This window comes from Babylonia areolata, chromosome 6 (assembly GCF_041734735.1).
Source record: "Babylonia areolata isolate BAREFJ2019XMU chromosome 6, ASM4173473v1, whole genome shotgun sequence".
NCBI lineage: Eukaryota > Metazoa > Mollusca > Gastropoda > Neogastropoda > Buccinidae > Babylonia > Babylonia areolata.
In genome coordinates, this window is record NC_134881.1 from 45,556,461 (window position 1) to 45,572,421 (window position 15,961).

A 15,961-nucleotide genomic window follows, 5' to 3' on the forward strand; every position below is an offset into this window, starting at 1 on the left:
AATGAGGAGACAACTCGGAACGTCTACAACTCAGACACTAATGTACACCGGCCTTTGTCCACAGTGCACACGGCGGTTTGAAAGGTTTTGAGGGACCTGATTTCAGACAGAAAAACCACGTTGCTAACACGGTGTCGTCAGAGATGCGGCAGAATTTGGCTTGGGCTGGAACAAGTTGATGTTAGCCATTTTGTGTCTGTGGTCTGGTTCATGACCAGACTTTCAGTGTTTGGTTTGATTTGAGGGGCCCGTCAAATCACAGCACTAATCAATTGTATGCAACCAAGATATGAAGTTTGGCCGGCCCTTGGTCATCCAGTTTGACGTTTGGCCTCTCTTTCAGTTTGGCCACCTAATCTGGCTGCTCCAGAAAGTGCTGTTTCACTTCTGCATTCCATGAACTCGAGGAAGCGGGTTGGGCTGTTGAAATCAAAAGCACATTTTCCACATTCTCTATCCACGTTTGAACTGAAAAGCGAAGATATCTGAATTTCCTTTCTTCAGATATTTTGCTACACAAAGAAAAATGCATGTATCCTTGACAAAACATCCAACAATACTGTTTTCACCACAGTTTCCCTTCGTTATGCAAAACTCTGACCCACTTTGGGCCGTTTACGTAACAAAATCTTTGATCCCGTAACCAACGTTAGATTAGTTGCATCACAAGTCACAGAACTCTGTTCTGTGGAACAGTCGAGGGGAGACAAAGCAGTCTGTGTGCGTGGTGAAATCAGACAAGCGGGATTCCGGGGCAGCTGTAGCTCCTTGACAACGGAGGAGATGGCGATGACGGAGAACCTCGCATTGCTGGTCACCAACGTCACACTCCTGCTGCCTGGGGCCACGGCCACCCTGTTCTATGGAAAAGGTGGACCAGGGGTTGATGCCCGTGGAGTGGACCAGGGGTTGATGCCCGTGGAGTGGACCAGGGGTTGATGCCCGTGGAGTGGACCAGGGGTTGATGCCCGTGGAGTGGACCTGGGGTTGATGCCCGTGAGTGGACCAGGGGTTGATGCCCGTGGAGTGGACCAGGGGTTGATGCCCGTGGAGTGGACCAGGGGTTGATGCCCGTGGAGTGGACCTGGGGTTGATGCCCGTGGAGTGGACCAGGGGTTGATGCCCGTGGAGTGGACCAGGGGCTGATGCCCGTGGAGTGGACCAGGGGTTGATGCCCGTGGAGTGGACCAGGGGTTGATGCCCGTGGAGTGGATCTCTCTGCGGACTCGGGACCTCCTGCAGTTTCAGTTTCAGTTTCAGTAGCTCAAGGAGGCGTCACTGCGTTCGGACAAATCCATATACGCTACACCACATCTGCCAAGCAGATGCCTGACCAGTAGCGTAACCCAACGCGCTTAGTCAGGCCTTGAGAAAAAAAAGAAAAGAAAAAAAAAGGTGAATGAATAATAGATAAGATTACATAAATAAATAAATAAATAAGTAAATAATAATTATGATATAAAAAAAGGTAGTAGAAATGATAATAATAATAAATAAATAAATAAATAAGACAACAATGATGATAAATAAGCAAATAAATATAAAACATGAAGACACACATTCACACATACACCCACACATGCATAACAGATATGCACCAACCATGCAGTTTCACAGCAGAGGTGGGACAAACACACTTGGGTGTAGTACTGTACCCAGTAGGCTCAGTACACGACCGGTCGCCTTTCTTTTATGAGGAGGAGGAGTGAAAGTACGTGTGGCACAGCATGGTTTAAGAAAGGCTGTGTAGACTACCTCATCCTGGGGAATGCATCGTCTGCAGACTCAGAGTATGCGTGAGGAACGATGCATTGAAAACAAACATTCTCCACGAGCTAGTGATATTGTAAAAAGTGTTGTTGTGAGAGTGTTGTGGTTCAATTCTAATAGAAGAGAGGGGAGTAGACAGGGGAATATAGGATCAACTAATCATGCACTCACTCACTCTCTCCTCACATCAATAGCAGGGCCACATGGAGTGGTTTTTATAGAGTGTTTACTTTACAATACAGCACACAGTAAAAAGTTCACCCTACACCTAAAGCAGCACCTATAAGCAGCACACAGCCCTACAAGGATTTCCTTGCTCCTCACATCACTGATCAGTCAGTCAGCCTGTGTCAGTCTGTTCTTCTGGGAGACAGCTAAGAACCGGCTGTGCTGACTGGTTTTATCCCTTCCCACAACATACTGTGTATACTAAGGCAAACTACAACACTCACTCCCCCAACTAGTTGACCTAAAAAAACCAATCTTTGCTTGTCCTAGTGACGCTATGTGAATGACTGACAGATTCACTGCTTGATCCCAATTCGTCCAATTCAACAGATTGATCCGATTCGCTACAATTCAACCCACTTGTCTATACACACTCTATGATGACAGAGAGAAGAGAGAAAAAATGATGACAAGTTCACCCATTTACGTCACAAAGAGATTGGGGAGACAGGACAATACAGCTCTCGGCCTGTTAGCCGGCCTGTTAGCCGGCTTGTTCAAAGTTCGCATTAGCATAAATTCTCCCTAGCTTTCATTCTGAAGTCCCGCCATCTACGTCAGTTGCGTTCGTGGTGGGGAGATGGGGAATGACTTGAAAGACGGGCCGCCACACGGGATGTTCTGCTCAGCACGGGGATCGCGGCAGACATCACGTAACTGCACGTGTTCCTATAGCTGGGGCGGGTGAGGCCGCGTCGCTGACCAAAGAGGGCCGACTAGGGATAGGGGTGAGGAGGGAGGGTGGCGCGGGTGTCGGTGCAACCTCAAAGACTGGGCTTTGGACGGAGCGGGAAGGGAGATAAGAAGGAGGGGTGGGGAGGGGGGAGGGGACAGAGTGTGGGTGGTGGGGGTGACACTGCTGGCACACTATAACACCTACCCCCGGCTTTTGAATGTAATGTCCTCATTGCTGCTGACCAATGCCATCATCAATTAATGCTAATGGGGAGATTAGTTCTCTTACCCAAAAATTAGCAGAAACAAAACATGTGTAAATGAGAACATTACAAGACTCTGTAACCGTACATTCTCCAATGTATGCCACCCTTAACAATACAAATCAACAGAAAAATTGTGACATGAAAAAAAAAGGAAATACATGAATAATATACAATCAGTGAAATGCAATACATCAACAACCACAGCCCAAAAATCAACACAGTTCCAGCTGACACACATCAGTGACCACAAATCCTGGAATGAAGGAAAACAACAACACAGCATGACATACAGTTCTCCTCATTTCCAACATTCCCCTAGCAGGCTGTAGCTACAATTTTAGCCCATGCTGGATGGCCAACCTTACCCCTACAGGTTGACCCTGACAGTTTCCCAACCCTGTCAGTCTGAGCTAGCACCCTGGCACCCACACATGTCCTATGCACCCCAGGCTTCGGATGAGACCTGGTGCCATTCTCACACAAACCGGTTACCACCAGTCTGTGTGACCGTCCGGGAGACTCGACTGCATCCTGGCAGTCTCCATCACCTGTGCCCTCCCTTGTGGCACATGTACCAGGAACACCTGGATCAGGTGGTATGGGCAGCAGCACCCATTCACCCTGGCAAGGATCATCCTCACAGTCACCCCTTGTCCTGACTGGAGTCTTTTCTTTCAGACTCGGATCCTGCCTCCTGAGACTATTGGGCAAGTCTCTTCGGTTCTCATTGTGGGAATCTTTGTGTTTTTCCTTGGGGAGAACCTTACCCACCTTTGGGGAAATCCCATTTCCCACCACTGACTGACCTTTCCCTTTCCTACCTCGATTCCTTCTCTTCCTACCCACAGCCCTTTTCCCTATTACAGCCCCATCTCTCTGACTGACTAAATCTGACACTAACCCCTGCGTGGACCTAACGCTCTCTTCCAAATGCAACAGTTTGTCCCCTAATTTTGCCATCTGTTCCCTGGCCTGTTGCTGTCGTTGGTCCTCCTCCAGCTCTTGCCACAGTCTCAGGGCTTCATCCCTTGCCTGGATGAAGGTGGTGTGTGGCTCCCTTCTCACTACCTGGCGCAGCTCCCTTTTCAGCAGGTGGTTCCAGAGGCCATCAATGAAGTGGTCCCTCAGCATCTCAGCGGTGAGGGCCCCAGTGCTCTTCATCCGGATGATCCTCCCCATGCTGCACAGAGCATGGGAGTAGTCCAAGGTGGACTCCTCTGGCAACTGCTTCCTGCTGAAAAATGTGGACAGCAGTGTGCTGACACGCCGCCCGTCGCCGAACACCCCCAGCAGAATGTTGATCACCTTCTCTGGGGTGTTGGTCTCCTCCAGGTCCCTATGCATCAGCTCCCTGCGTGCGGTTCCCTGAAGATGGCTGTAAACGAAGCAGGCAGCCATCTCGTCTCCCATGGGGTACGCAGCCAGGACTCTCTTCGCCTCCACGATGAAGTCCTCAGCCGACATCTCGCCAGGCTTACCAGTGAATACTGGCAGTGCGGGTGCTGCATACCACCCCATGGGAAACTCCTGCGCCTCTGTAGTTGGGGTTGTCATCTCTGGGCTGTGCTACCTGGCTGTGTTACCTGGCTGTGTGCTGCTTAAGTCCTACTACTGCTTAACCTGCCTATTGTGTCAGTAAATCACTCTACCTGCCTATCCTGTCGGCAACGCCAAGTTGTAAAAAGTGTTGTTGTGAGAGTGTTGTGGTTCAATTCTAATAGAAGAGAGGGGAGTAGACAGGGGAATATAGGATCAACTAATCATGCACTCACTCACTCTCTCCTCACATCAATAGCAGGGCCACATGGAGTGGTTTTTATAGAGTGTTTACTTTACAATACAGCACACAGTAAAAAGTTCACCCTACACCTAAAGCAGCACTATAAGCAGCACCTATAAGCAGCACACAGCCCTACAAGGATTTCCTTGCTCCTCACATCACTGATCAATCAGTCAGCCTGTGTCAGTCTGTTCTTCTGGGAGACAGCTAAGAACCGGCTGTGCTGACTGGTTTTATCCCTTCCCACAACATACTGTGTATACTAAGGCAAACTACAACACTCACTCCCCCAACTAGTTGAACTAAAATAACCAATCTTTGCTTGTCCTAGTGACGCTATGTGAATAACTGACAGATTCACTGCTTGATCCCAATTCGTCCAATTCAACAGATTGATCCAATTCGCTACAATTCAACCCACTTGTCTATACACACTCTATGATGACAAGTTCACCCATTTACGTCACAAAGAGATTGGGGAGACAGGACAATACAGCTCTCGGCCTGTTAGCCGGCCTGTTAGCCGGCTTGTTCAAAGTTCGCATTAGCATAAATTCTCCCTAGCTTTCATTCTGAAGTCCCGCCATCTACGTCAGTTGCGTTCATGGCGGGGAGATGGGGAATGACTTGAAAGACGGGCCGCCACACGGGATGTTCTGCTCAGCACGGGGATCGCGGCAGACATCACGTAACTGCACGTGTTCCTATAGCTGGGGCGGGTGACGCCGCGTCGCTGACCAAAGAGGGCCGAGTAGGGAGTAGGGGTGAGGAGGGAGGGTGGCGCAGGTGTCGGCGCAACCTCAAAGACTGGGCTTTGGACGGAGCGGGAAGGGAGATAAGAAGGAGGGGTGGGGAGGGGGGAGGGGACAGAGTGTGGGTGGTGGGGGTGACACTGCTGGCACACTATAACACCATTAACTGTTTAAACAGAGCAGAAGCCTGATCTTAATGACTGTCTAGGCCTGGATACCTTTCCTGGGTGTTGAAAATACACCATGGATAAATGAATTGATACAATAATGAAAAATATATCAATAAACAATTAGGTACATACGTTAAAATGTATTGAATGGAGAGATATGTAGATGGCAAAAGATTGAAAATAAAAGAGACAACATGGGCCACTCTCAGTGAGCCCGTGTGATCATCAACACACACGCACACACTGACTCAGGCGCACGGCACACACAAATATCGACACACACACACACACACACACATTGACGCACACACACACATGGACAGACAGACAGACATAGAGAGACAAACAGATAGACAGACAGACTGAAGCACGAATAGAAAGAGAAGAATGAGATAGAGACAGAGACAGAGAGGGGGGAGGAGTGTCAGCCAACCATGACAACCCATCACTGACACCCCCCACAGGACAGAGAGGAGGGGGGGAGTGTCAGCCAACCATGACAACCCATCACTGACACCCCCCACAGGACAGAGAGGAGGGGGGGAGTGTCAGCCAGCCATGACAACCCATAACTGACACCCCCCACAGGACAGAGAGGAGGGGGGGAGTGTCAGCCAACCATGACAACCCATCACTGACACACCCCACAGGACAGAGAGGAGGTGGGGGAGGGGGGAGTGTCAGCCAACCATGACAACCCATCACTGACACACCCCATAGGACAGAGAGGAGGTGGGGGGGGGGGGAGTGTCAGCCAACCATGACAACCCATTACTGACACACCCCACAGGACAGAGAGGAGGGGGGAGTGTCAGCCAACCATGACAACCCATCACTGACACCCCACAGGACAGAGATGATGGGGAGGAGTGTCAGCCAACCATGACAACCCATCACTGACACACCCCACAGGACAGAGAGGAGGGGGGGAGTGTCAGCCAACCATGACAACCCATTACTGACACACCCCACAGGACAGAGAGGAGGGGGGAGTGTCAGCCAACCATGACAACCCATCACTGACACCCCACAGGACAGAGAGGATGGGGAGGAGTGTCAGCCAACCATGACAACCCATCACTGACACACCCCACAGGACAGAGAGGAGGGGGGAGTGTCAGCCAGCCATGACAACCCATAACTGACACCCCCCACAGGACAGAGAGGAGGGGGGGAGTGTCAGCCAACCATGACAACCCATCACTGACACACCCCACAGGACAGAGAGGAGGTGGGGGAGGGGGGAGTGTCAGCCAACCATGACAACCCATCACTGACACACCCCATAGGACAGAGAGGAGGTGGGGGGGGGAGTGTCAGCCAACCATGACAACCCATTACTGACACACCCCACAGGACAGAGAGGAGGGGGGGAGTGTCAGCCAACCATGACAACCCATTACTGACACACCCCACAGGACAGAGAGGAGGGGGGGAGTGTCAGCCAACCATGACAACCCATCACTGACACCCCACAGGACAGAGATGATGGGGAGGAGTGTCAGCCAACCATGACAACCCATCACTGACACACCCCACAGGACAGAGAGGAGATGGGGGAGTGTCAGCCAACCATGACAACCCATCACTGACACCCCACAGGACAGAGAGGATGGGGAGGAGTGTCAGCCAACCATGACAACCCATCACTGACACACCCCACAGGACAGAGAGGAGGGGGGAGTGTCAGCCAGCCATGACAACCCATAACTGACACCCCCCACAGGACAGAGAGGAGGGGGGGAGTGTCAGCCAACCATGACAACCCATCACTGACACACCCCACAGGACAGAGAGGAGGTGGGGGAGGGGGGAGTGTCAGCCAACCATGACAACCCATCACTGACACACCCCATAGGACAGAGAGGAGGTGGGGGGGGGAGTGTCAGCCAACCATGACAACCCATTACTGACACACCCCACAGGACAGAGAGGAGGGGGGAGTGTCAGCCAACCATGACAACCCATCACTGACACCCCACAGGACAGAGATGATGGGGAGGAGTGTCAGCCAACCATGACAACCCATCACTGACACACCCCACAGGACAGAGAGGAGGGGGGGAGTGTCAGCCAACCATGACAACCCATTACTGACACACCCCACAGGACAGAGAGGAGGGGGGAGTGTCAGCCAACCATGACAACCCATCACTGACACCCCACAGGACAGAGAGGATGGGGAGGAGTGTCAGCCAACCATGACAACCCATCACTGACACACCCCACAGGACAGAGAGGAGGGGGGAGTGTCAGCCAACCATGACAACCCATCACTGACACACCCCACAGGACAGAGAGGGTGGGGGGGGGGAAGTGTCAGCCAACCATGACAACCCATTACTGACACCCCACAGGACAGAGAGGAGATGGGGGAGTGTCAGCCAACCATGACAACCCATCACTGACACCCCCCACAGGACAGAGAGGAGGGGGGGGAGTGTCAGCCAACCATGACAACCCATTACTGAAACCCCCCACAGGACAGAGAGGAGGTGGGGGGGGGGAGTGTCAGCCAACCATGACAACCCATTACTGACACCCCACAGGACAGAGAGGAGGGGGGGAGTGTCAGCCAACCATGACAGCCCATCACTGACACACCCCACAGGACAGAGAGGAGGGGGGAGAGTGTCAACCAACCATGACAACCCATCACTGACACCCCCCACAGGACAGAGAGGAGGGGGAGGAGTGTCAGCCAACCATGACAACCCATCACTGACACCCCCCACAGGACAGAGAGGAGATGGGGGAGTGTCAGCCAACCATGACAACCCATTACTGACACCCCACAGGGACTGGGCAGGGAAGTCAGGCAGAGTGAAAACACCATTTGCATTAAATACAGACCAACGGAGGCGGCAGTCACACACACACACACACACACGGACAAACATTTCTTTCGTGAATAACGGAATAGTTTGCCGCCCTCCAACCCCCTCTGCTGTGTTTGTCCTTCCTCCTCCAATCCCCACAACACACGGTCAGCCCCCCCCCCCCCGCCCCTCCCACACACACACACACTCCTCCCTCTGGCCCCACACCACTCCCAACCAACTTCCGTCACTCGTATCATTTCCCCGCCAACACACACACACACACACGCACGCACACACACGTACGCACGCACACACACACACACACACACACCTGTCTGCTCAACAAAGTGCCCAGCAGTGTGTCCGGGACTGTGTGTGCGGACTGAGGTGTGTGTGTGTGTGTGTGTGTGTGTGTGTGTGTGTGTGTGTGTGTGTGTGTGTGTGTGTGTGTGTGTGTGTGTGTGTGTGTGTGTGTGTGTGTGGACTGAGACGTAAATGTCCGTGTGTGTGTGTGTGTGTGTGTGTGTGTGTGTGTGTGTGTGTGTGTGTGGACTGAGGCGTAAATGTCCGTGTGTGTGTGTGTGTGTGTGTGTGTGTGTGTGTGTGTGTGGACTGAGGCGTAAATGTCCGCGCGCGCGCGCGCGCGCGCGTGTGTGTGTGTGTGTGTGTGTGCGGACTGAGACGTAAATGTCCGTATGTGTGTGTGTGTGTGTGTGTGTGTGTGTGTGTGTGTGTGGACTGAGGCGTAAATGTCCGGGTGTGTGTGTGTGTGTGTGTGTGTGTGTGTGGACTGAGGCGTAAATATCCGTGTGTGTGTGTGTGTGTGTGTGTGTGTGTGTGTGTGTGTGTGTGTGTGGACTGAGGCGTAAATATCCGGGTGTGCGTGCGTGCGTATGTGCGTGCGTGCGTGTGTGTGTGTGTGTGTGTGTGTGTGTGTGGACTGAGGCCGGCGTGGTATCCGCTATGATGTGTGTGCATGGCCCACTTCCCACCACCGACACCAGAGACAGTAGTGTCGTGCCACAGACGTAATGGAACGATCGTGCCACAGACGTAATGGAACGATCGTGTCACAGAGACGTAATGGAACGATCGTGTCACAGAGACGTAATGGAACGATCGTGCCACACAGACGTAATGGAACGATCGTGTCACAGAGACGTAATGGAACGATCGTGCCACAGAGACGTAATGGAACGATCGTGCCACAGAGACGTAATGGAACGATCGTGCCACACACTTAATGGAACGATCGTGCCACACACTTAATGGAACGATCGTGCCACACACTTAATGGAACGATCGTGCCACACACTTAATGGAACGATCGTGCCACACACTTAATGGAACGATCGTGCCACAGAGACGTAATGGAACGACCGCCAGGACAGTCCGTCACGTGGATCTGTTGTCCCGAGATGTTGTGTTGTGTGTTTCGCTTCCACGGATTTCATCACTGAAAAAACAAAACAACAACAGAAAACGCGTCAGATTCCGGGCCTATCTCATTCACAGTCCCCTCCCCTCCCCCCACGCTCCCGCCGTGTGTGTGTGTGTGTGTGTGATGATGAAAATAAATAGTGAACACAGTAACGAAAATGTTATAACTATGAATAATGAAAAAAAGAAAAAAAAAAAAAAGAATCCAAATTACTGGTCAGTACAGGCTTTTTATTTTTTTTTAATTTTTTTATTTTAAGGATGAATTATGTTTGAGAGCTTGAAATTTTGAGTGTAAGCATTATATATATATATATATATATATATATATATATATATATATATATATATATATATATATATATATATATATGTATGTATGTATGTATGTATATATATGTATGCATGTATGTATGTATGTATATATCACATATATTCTCCTTTGACCTTCCTCTCAGCTCAGTGAAGTGACTGGGGCGCCGCACAGAACTGTTCATCAGACTCCTGCAGATTTGTATAGAGATGTAGAAAGTGTCTTTCCAAGTAAACGTGCTTCTAATGATAAATACATATATGTTTTCAAGCCCCCTCTGTATCTCAGTGACTAAACATAGGGATGATTAAAAGCAGTGTAGACATGGGAGAGGCCAACAGATTATTTTTTCAATACACAGATTTATGAGGATCATCGGCTTCGGTCAAAATCACCTTCCACTTCCATATTTTTTGTTTGTTTTTGTACATGAAGTTTCAAAGGGACGGAGTCCTTGATGGGTTGTACTAACCACTGTACCACCGCTTCCCTCAGTCACAGCACCGTGGGTCTGTTGCCGTGCCCCGTGTACCTAGCCAGTGACTAGTCCCTAGCAGACAAAGGTCGCCGTGTACCTAGTCAGTGACTAGTCCCTAGCAGACAAAGGTCCCCGTGTACCTAGTCAGTGACTAGTCCCTAGCAGACAAAGGTCGCCGTGTAACTAGTCAGTGACTAGTCCCTAGCAGACAAAGGTCGCCGTGTACCTAGTCAGTGATCTAGTCCCTAGCAGACAAAGGGGTCGCCTGTAACTAGTCAGTGACTAGCCCCTAGCAGACAAAGGTCGCCGTCTACCTAGCCAGTGACTAGTCCCTAGCAGACAAAGGGTCGCCGTCTACCTAGTCAGTGACTAGTCCCCTAGCAGACAAAGGTCGCCGTGTACCTAGTCAGTGACTAGTCCCTAGCAGGCAAAGGTCGCCGTGTACCTAGTCAGTGACTAGTCCCTAGCAGACAAAGGTCGCCGTGTAACTAGTCAGTGACTAGTCCCTAACAGACAAAGGTCGCCGTGTACCTAGCCAGTGACTAGTCCCTAACAGACAAAGGTCGCCGTGTAACTAGTCAGTGACTAGTCCCTAACAGACAAAGGGGTCGCCTGTAACTAGTCAGTGACTAGTCCCTAGCAGACAAAGGTCGCCGTGTACCTAGCCAGTGACTAGTCCCTAACAGACAAAGGTCGTCGTGTAACTAGTCAGTGACTAGTCCCTAGCAGACAAAGGGGTCGCCTGTAACTAGTCAGTGACTAGTCCCTAACAGACAAAGGTCCAGTGAAGGTAAACCGCGAAAGAGTCCCGCGGTTACCCAGTGACTCACCACATAGCAGAAAACTCTGCCCCGTGGCCTACCAGTGACTTACCCTAACAGAAAAGGTTACGGGCCTGGCCGCACAAAATAGACCGCATTACATGGACTGACTCTTCTTTGCCATGACTAGTCCTAGCCATGTACAAGGCGCCGTTCTTAGTGACAGCTTCAACGCAAAGTGCGTGCCCCCTGAGTGACTAGATCCGTTAGTACAGACATCAACGCTTCGCCTGTACCTGTCATGCTAGGCTCAATCGGGAAACAGGTCCGTTTTCCTTCAGGACTAGTCCTCAGATTGCCGCTGACTTTCCGTTGTCCAGAGACAGAGAGGCCAGGACCTAGAGTGAAGAGAGAAAAGGAGACGTAGAAGAGTCAGTGACGGTAAACAGAGACAAAGGTCGCAGTGACCCAGCAGTACTCGTCCCTAGAAGTGAAGGCGCCGAACCAGTCATGTGTTGCCACGTCAACAGGACAAAGGTACGCTGGAATAAGCCATGAAGAAGAGACAAGATCGCAGGTTTTGTACATCAGTGGGCAGTGCTTCAACAAGGTGCGTTGTTGCTAGTCCAGTGACTGTTTTAGGGACAAGGATCGCGTTGCTAACTTGCCAGTGACTAGTCCCTACAGACAAAGGTCGCCGGTGTACTAGTCAGTGACTAGTACCCTAGCAGACAAAGGTTGCCGTGTACTAGTCAGTGACTAGTCCCTAACAGACAAAGATCGCCGTGTAACTAGTCAGTGACTAGTCCCTAACAGAAAAAGGTCGCCTGTACCTAGTCAGTGACTAGTCCCTAACAGACAAAGGTACCCGTGTACGTAGCCAACGACTAGTCCCTAACAGACAAAGGTCGCCGTGTAACTAGTCAGTGACTAGTCCCTAACAGACAAAGGTCGCCGTGTACCTAGCCAGTGACTAGTCCCTAACAGACAAAGGTCGTCGTGTAACTAGCCAGTGACTAGTCCCTAACAGACAAAGGTCGCCGTGTAACTAGTCAGTGACTAGTCCCTAACAGACAAAGGTCGCCGTGTACCTAGCCAGTGACTAGTCCCTAACAGACAAAGGTCGCCGTGGCGGAATGAGTTAGGGCTGGACTTCTGATCCCGCAGTGTTCACTGAACAGCGATCAGAGTTGGCGGCCCTTTTCGACCTGGTACAACACAACGTCCTGGGCAAAGGCAATTTACTCTTATTTTCCACACTCCACCAACGTGTGAATGGGTACCTGAGTCCTGTCAGGGAAGGTTAACTCACTCAGTACGGCCAGTCCTCTCTTCTCCTCTACACAGACCCCTCGGATGTCCAGTGGGTGTCTCAATGACCCAACCTTTAGCTTCCGTCGTCAGAATTGTGGTATTCTTTGTCAACATTCACCTCTTCAGTATAAGAGCCTTCCGCTTGCAATATTTTGATGGTGGTAATTGGGGTGAAACTCTGTTAACATCGTCTCTTTCGCCGTTCGTATGGAGAGAGTTAAAACCGGCGGAAGGAGAGGACTGGGCCCCGCGGCCTTCCCATGCTGAGCTCCAGACACGATAGAGATCAAATCGCTGCCCCCGTGGTCGTGGAAAACAAGGTGACCTTTAACCTCTCAAATAGAAAAGGTTACGAGAAGCAATGGCCGCCACAAGCAAAGACCGCATTACATGTACTGTACTCTTTCTTGGCCATGACTGAGCGTCACTAGCGCTTTGTAGCGTTAAGGGCGGCACGTTCTGTTTAGGACACAGCTGTCAAGCAGTGGCACCCCTGAGAGAGCTATGTTTAATTCAGGTTAGGGGTGACAGCCACACTTCACGCTTCGCTTGTCCCTCGCTCACTGTTGGCTCACATCTGGAGGAAATCACACCGTCCGTCTTCCTTCAGCGGGTCTCAGATTGCCGCTGACTTTCCGCTTCCAGAGAGAGAGAGAGAGAGAGAGAGAGAGAGAGCGGCAAAACGGAGACAGAAGTCGCAAAAGTGACTGAGCAGTCTCTCCCTTAGGAAGGTGGAAGGCGCAGAACACACGTCCATGGTGTTTGCGCAACGTGTTTTCACACAGGCAAAGGAAAACACTGACGAATAAAAGCAGCAAAAGAAAGAGACAAGAATAGCTTGAGGTGTTTGTTAGTCGACTCGTGGACAGAATGGCTTCATCAGGGTGGTTGTGCTGCATGGTGGCCGTGATGGTGATGTGTTTTCGGTGGTCAGAGGGATCGTTTGAGCTGACCATCTTGCACACGAACGACGTGCACGCGCGTTTTGACCAGACGGACGCCCGGAGTGCAGAGTGCTCCAGTAAGGAGGCGGCCAGGGGGGAGTGCTATGGGGGCTTTCCTCGTCTGCAGCACAAGGTCTGCTCTTCGTTTTTCTTCGCCCTTACTTCGTGCTTTGTCTTTCTTTTTCGTTTGTTCGTTCATTCTTTCATTCATTCATTCCTTGTTGAGTTGTTCCCTACCCTTCCTGTCTCTCGTTCTTTCTCTCAATCGTTCGTTCATTCCTTATTTCTTTCGTCTTTCCCTCCCTTACCTTGTTTCTTTCATACATTTTTTTCCATTCTTCCTCTTTTTCTTTCCTTCTTTTCTCTCTCTTTTTTTCTTTCTTTCTTGTTTAGTTAGGAAAATCAGACATTTTCGTCATCAGGATGATTAAAACTGCGCAGAGTCCATCCTTATGTTGTTGTGTCTGTAGTGTATCCTGTATTTGGTTGTGTCCATTCGTGTCTGTATTATTACACGCTGACATTGTTTGCTGTAGTATGTGTGTGTATTTCAGTTGTTCCGTGGGTTTTCGCTTCTTGTTTTCTGTTGTTGTTTCTTGTCCCTTGGATTCGTCGCCCATTTTCTGACTTTATATTCAGGTCTGCAGCTCGTTTGTTGCCTTCTTGAGTTTATTCATCCATCAGGCGGATTCATCTGCCATCTTCTTCCTGTGGTTCATCCACTGGTTGTTGGCCAGTGTCCTCTGTTCATCGAACTGCATTCTTCCGTCCGTCTCTTCTTCTTTCCTTGCCGAGTCTTCTTCCGGCTTGCTGGCAGGCCCACGAGGCTGTCTGGCTGTTGATGTATTAATTCATCATGGAATCAGCATTCACGTGTCCGAAGTCATGCGTGTCCCAACTTCCTTCCTTTCGTCCCTTCCTCGGTGTCTTCCTCCATTCAATTTTTCGTTTCTTCCCTCCTTTGCTCTCCTTTGTTCCTTCCTCTCTTTCTGTCTCTCAGTGTTTCAGTCTGTTCGTTCTATCGTTCCACCCTTCCTCTTTCTTTCATTCCCTTTCTTCATTCTTTTCCTTAGATTTGTTTTTGCTTTAGTTTATGTAGTACTCCCCTCCATGTCTCTCCCTCTGTGTCTCTGTGTCTGTCTGTCTGTCTGTCTCTCCCCGCCTACCTTCTCTCTGTGTTTCACTGGTCTCTTCTCTGACACAGGTCACAATGGTCTCCCCTGGGGCAGTATGGGCAAACGGGGACAGTACAGTTATAGGCTGGACCGTGCGTGTTAGTGCGCGCGGCGTGTGTGTGTGTGTGTGTGTGAACACTTGACTGCTACATTTTGTTCATCTGGTACCTAGGAAGTTCGAAAAACTACCTGCTGGCTGTTTTTACTGCACTGGCCAAGCCAGACAGCTGTCTTTACTGCACTGTCCATCTGAAACCAGACAGCTGTCTTTACTGCACTGACCGAGCCAGACAGCTGTCTTTACTGCACTGACCAACTGAAGCCAGACAGCTGCCTACTGCCCTGGCCAAGCCAGACAGCTGTCTTTACTGCACTGACCAATTGAAGCCAGACAGCTGTCTTTACTGCCCTGGCCAAGCCAGACAGCTGTCTTTACTGCACTGACCAATTGAAGCCAGACAGCTGTCTTTACTGCACTGACCAATTGAAGCCAGACAGCTGTCTTTACTGTACTGGCCAAGCCAGACAGCTGTCGTTACTGCACTGACCAATTGAAGCCAGACAGCTGTCTTTACTGCACTGGCCAAGCCAGACAGCTGTCTTTACTGTACTGGCCAAGCCAGACAGCTGTCTTTACTGCACTGGCCAAGCCAGACAGCTGTCTTTACTGCACTGGCCAAGCCAGACAGTCACCACCCACGCATAGCCTTCCCTAACACGGTTTCTTTGTTTTCTAACCGTATCACTGTTCGGCTAATGATATAAAAGCAAAAGTAAATTATTTTACGTCTGTTTATATTTTCGAGTCCAAATGCAAATAGCGCAAATGAATTATGAAAAGAAAAAAAAATCAACAACAATCATGTAAAACAACGATACGCACCGTTGGTGTCAGTTTAGGTTGTTCCATATTGCAGTGACGTTGCGTTGCTTGACATCAACATATAACGGCAAAGACGGGGGTTTACCGACTGTATTGCTGTTTTCTAGTGTTGATCGTCAGTTTTTTCAATGTCGTCTGCTTCATCAAGGGGGGGGAAACCTTTTCTTAACACCCTTGATGGAATTATTCC

General features: G+C 50.3%; 1 protein-coding gene across 1 annotated transcript in view; it reads left to right on the forward strand.

Moving 5' to 3' along the window:
* The first annotated feature begins 13,297 nt into the window (after positions 1–13,297).
* The window catches only part of LOC143283421 (snake venom 5'-nucleotidase-like), a 49,190-nt gene continuing 46,526 nt past the window's right edge, over positions 13,298–15,961 (forward strand). The window contains exon 1 of the mRNA XM_076589659.1: positions 13,298–13,846. Coding sequence (XP_076445774.1) covers positions 13,640–13,846 — 207 coding nt within the window. The 5' untranslated portion in view covers positions 13,298–13,639. The remainder of the gene's footprint in view (positions 13,847–15,961) is intronic.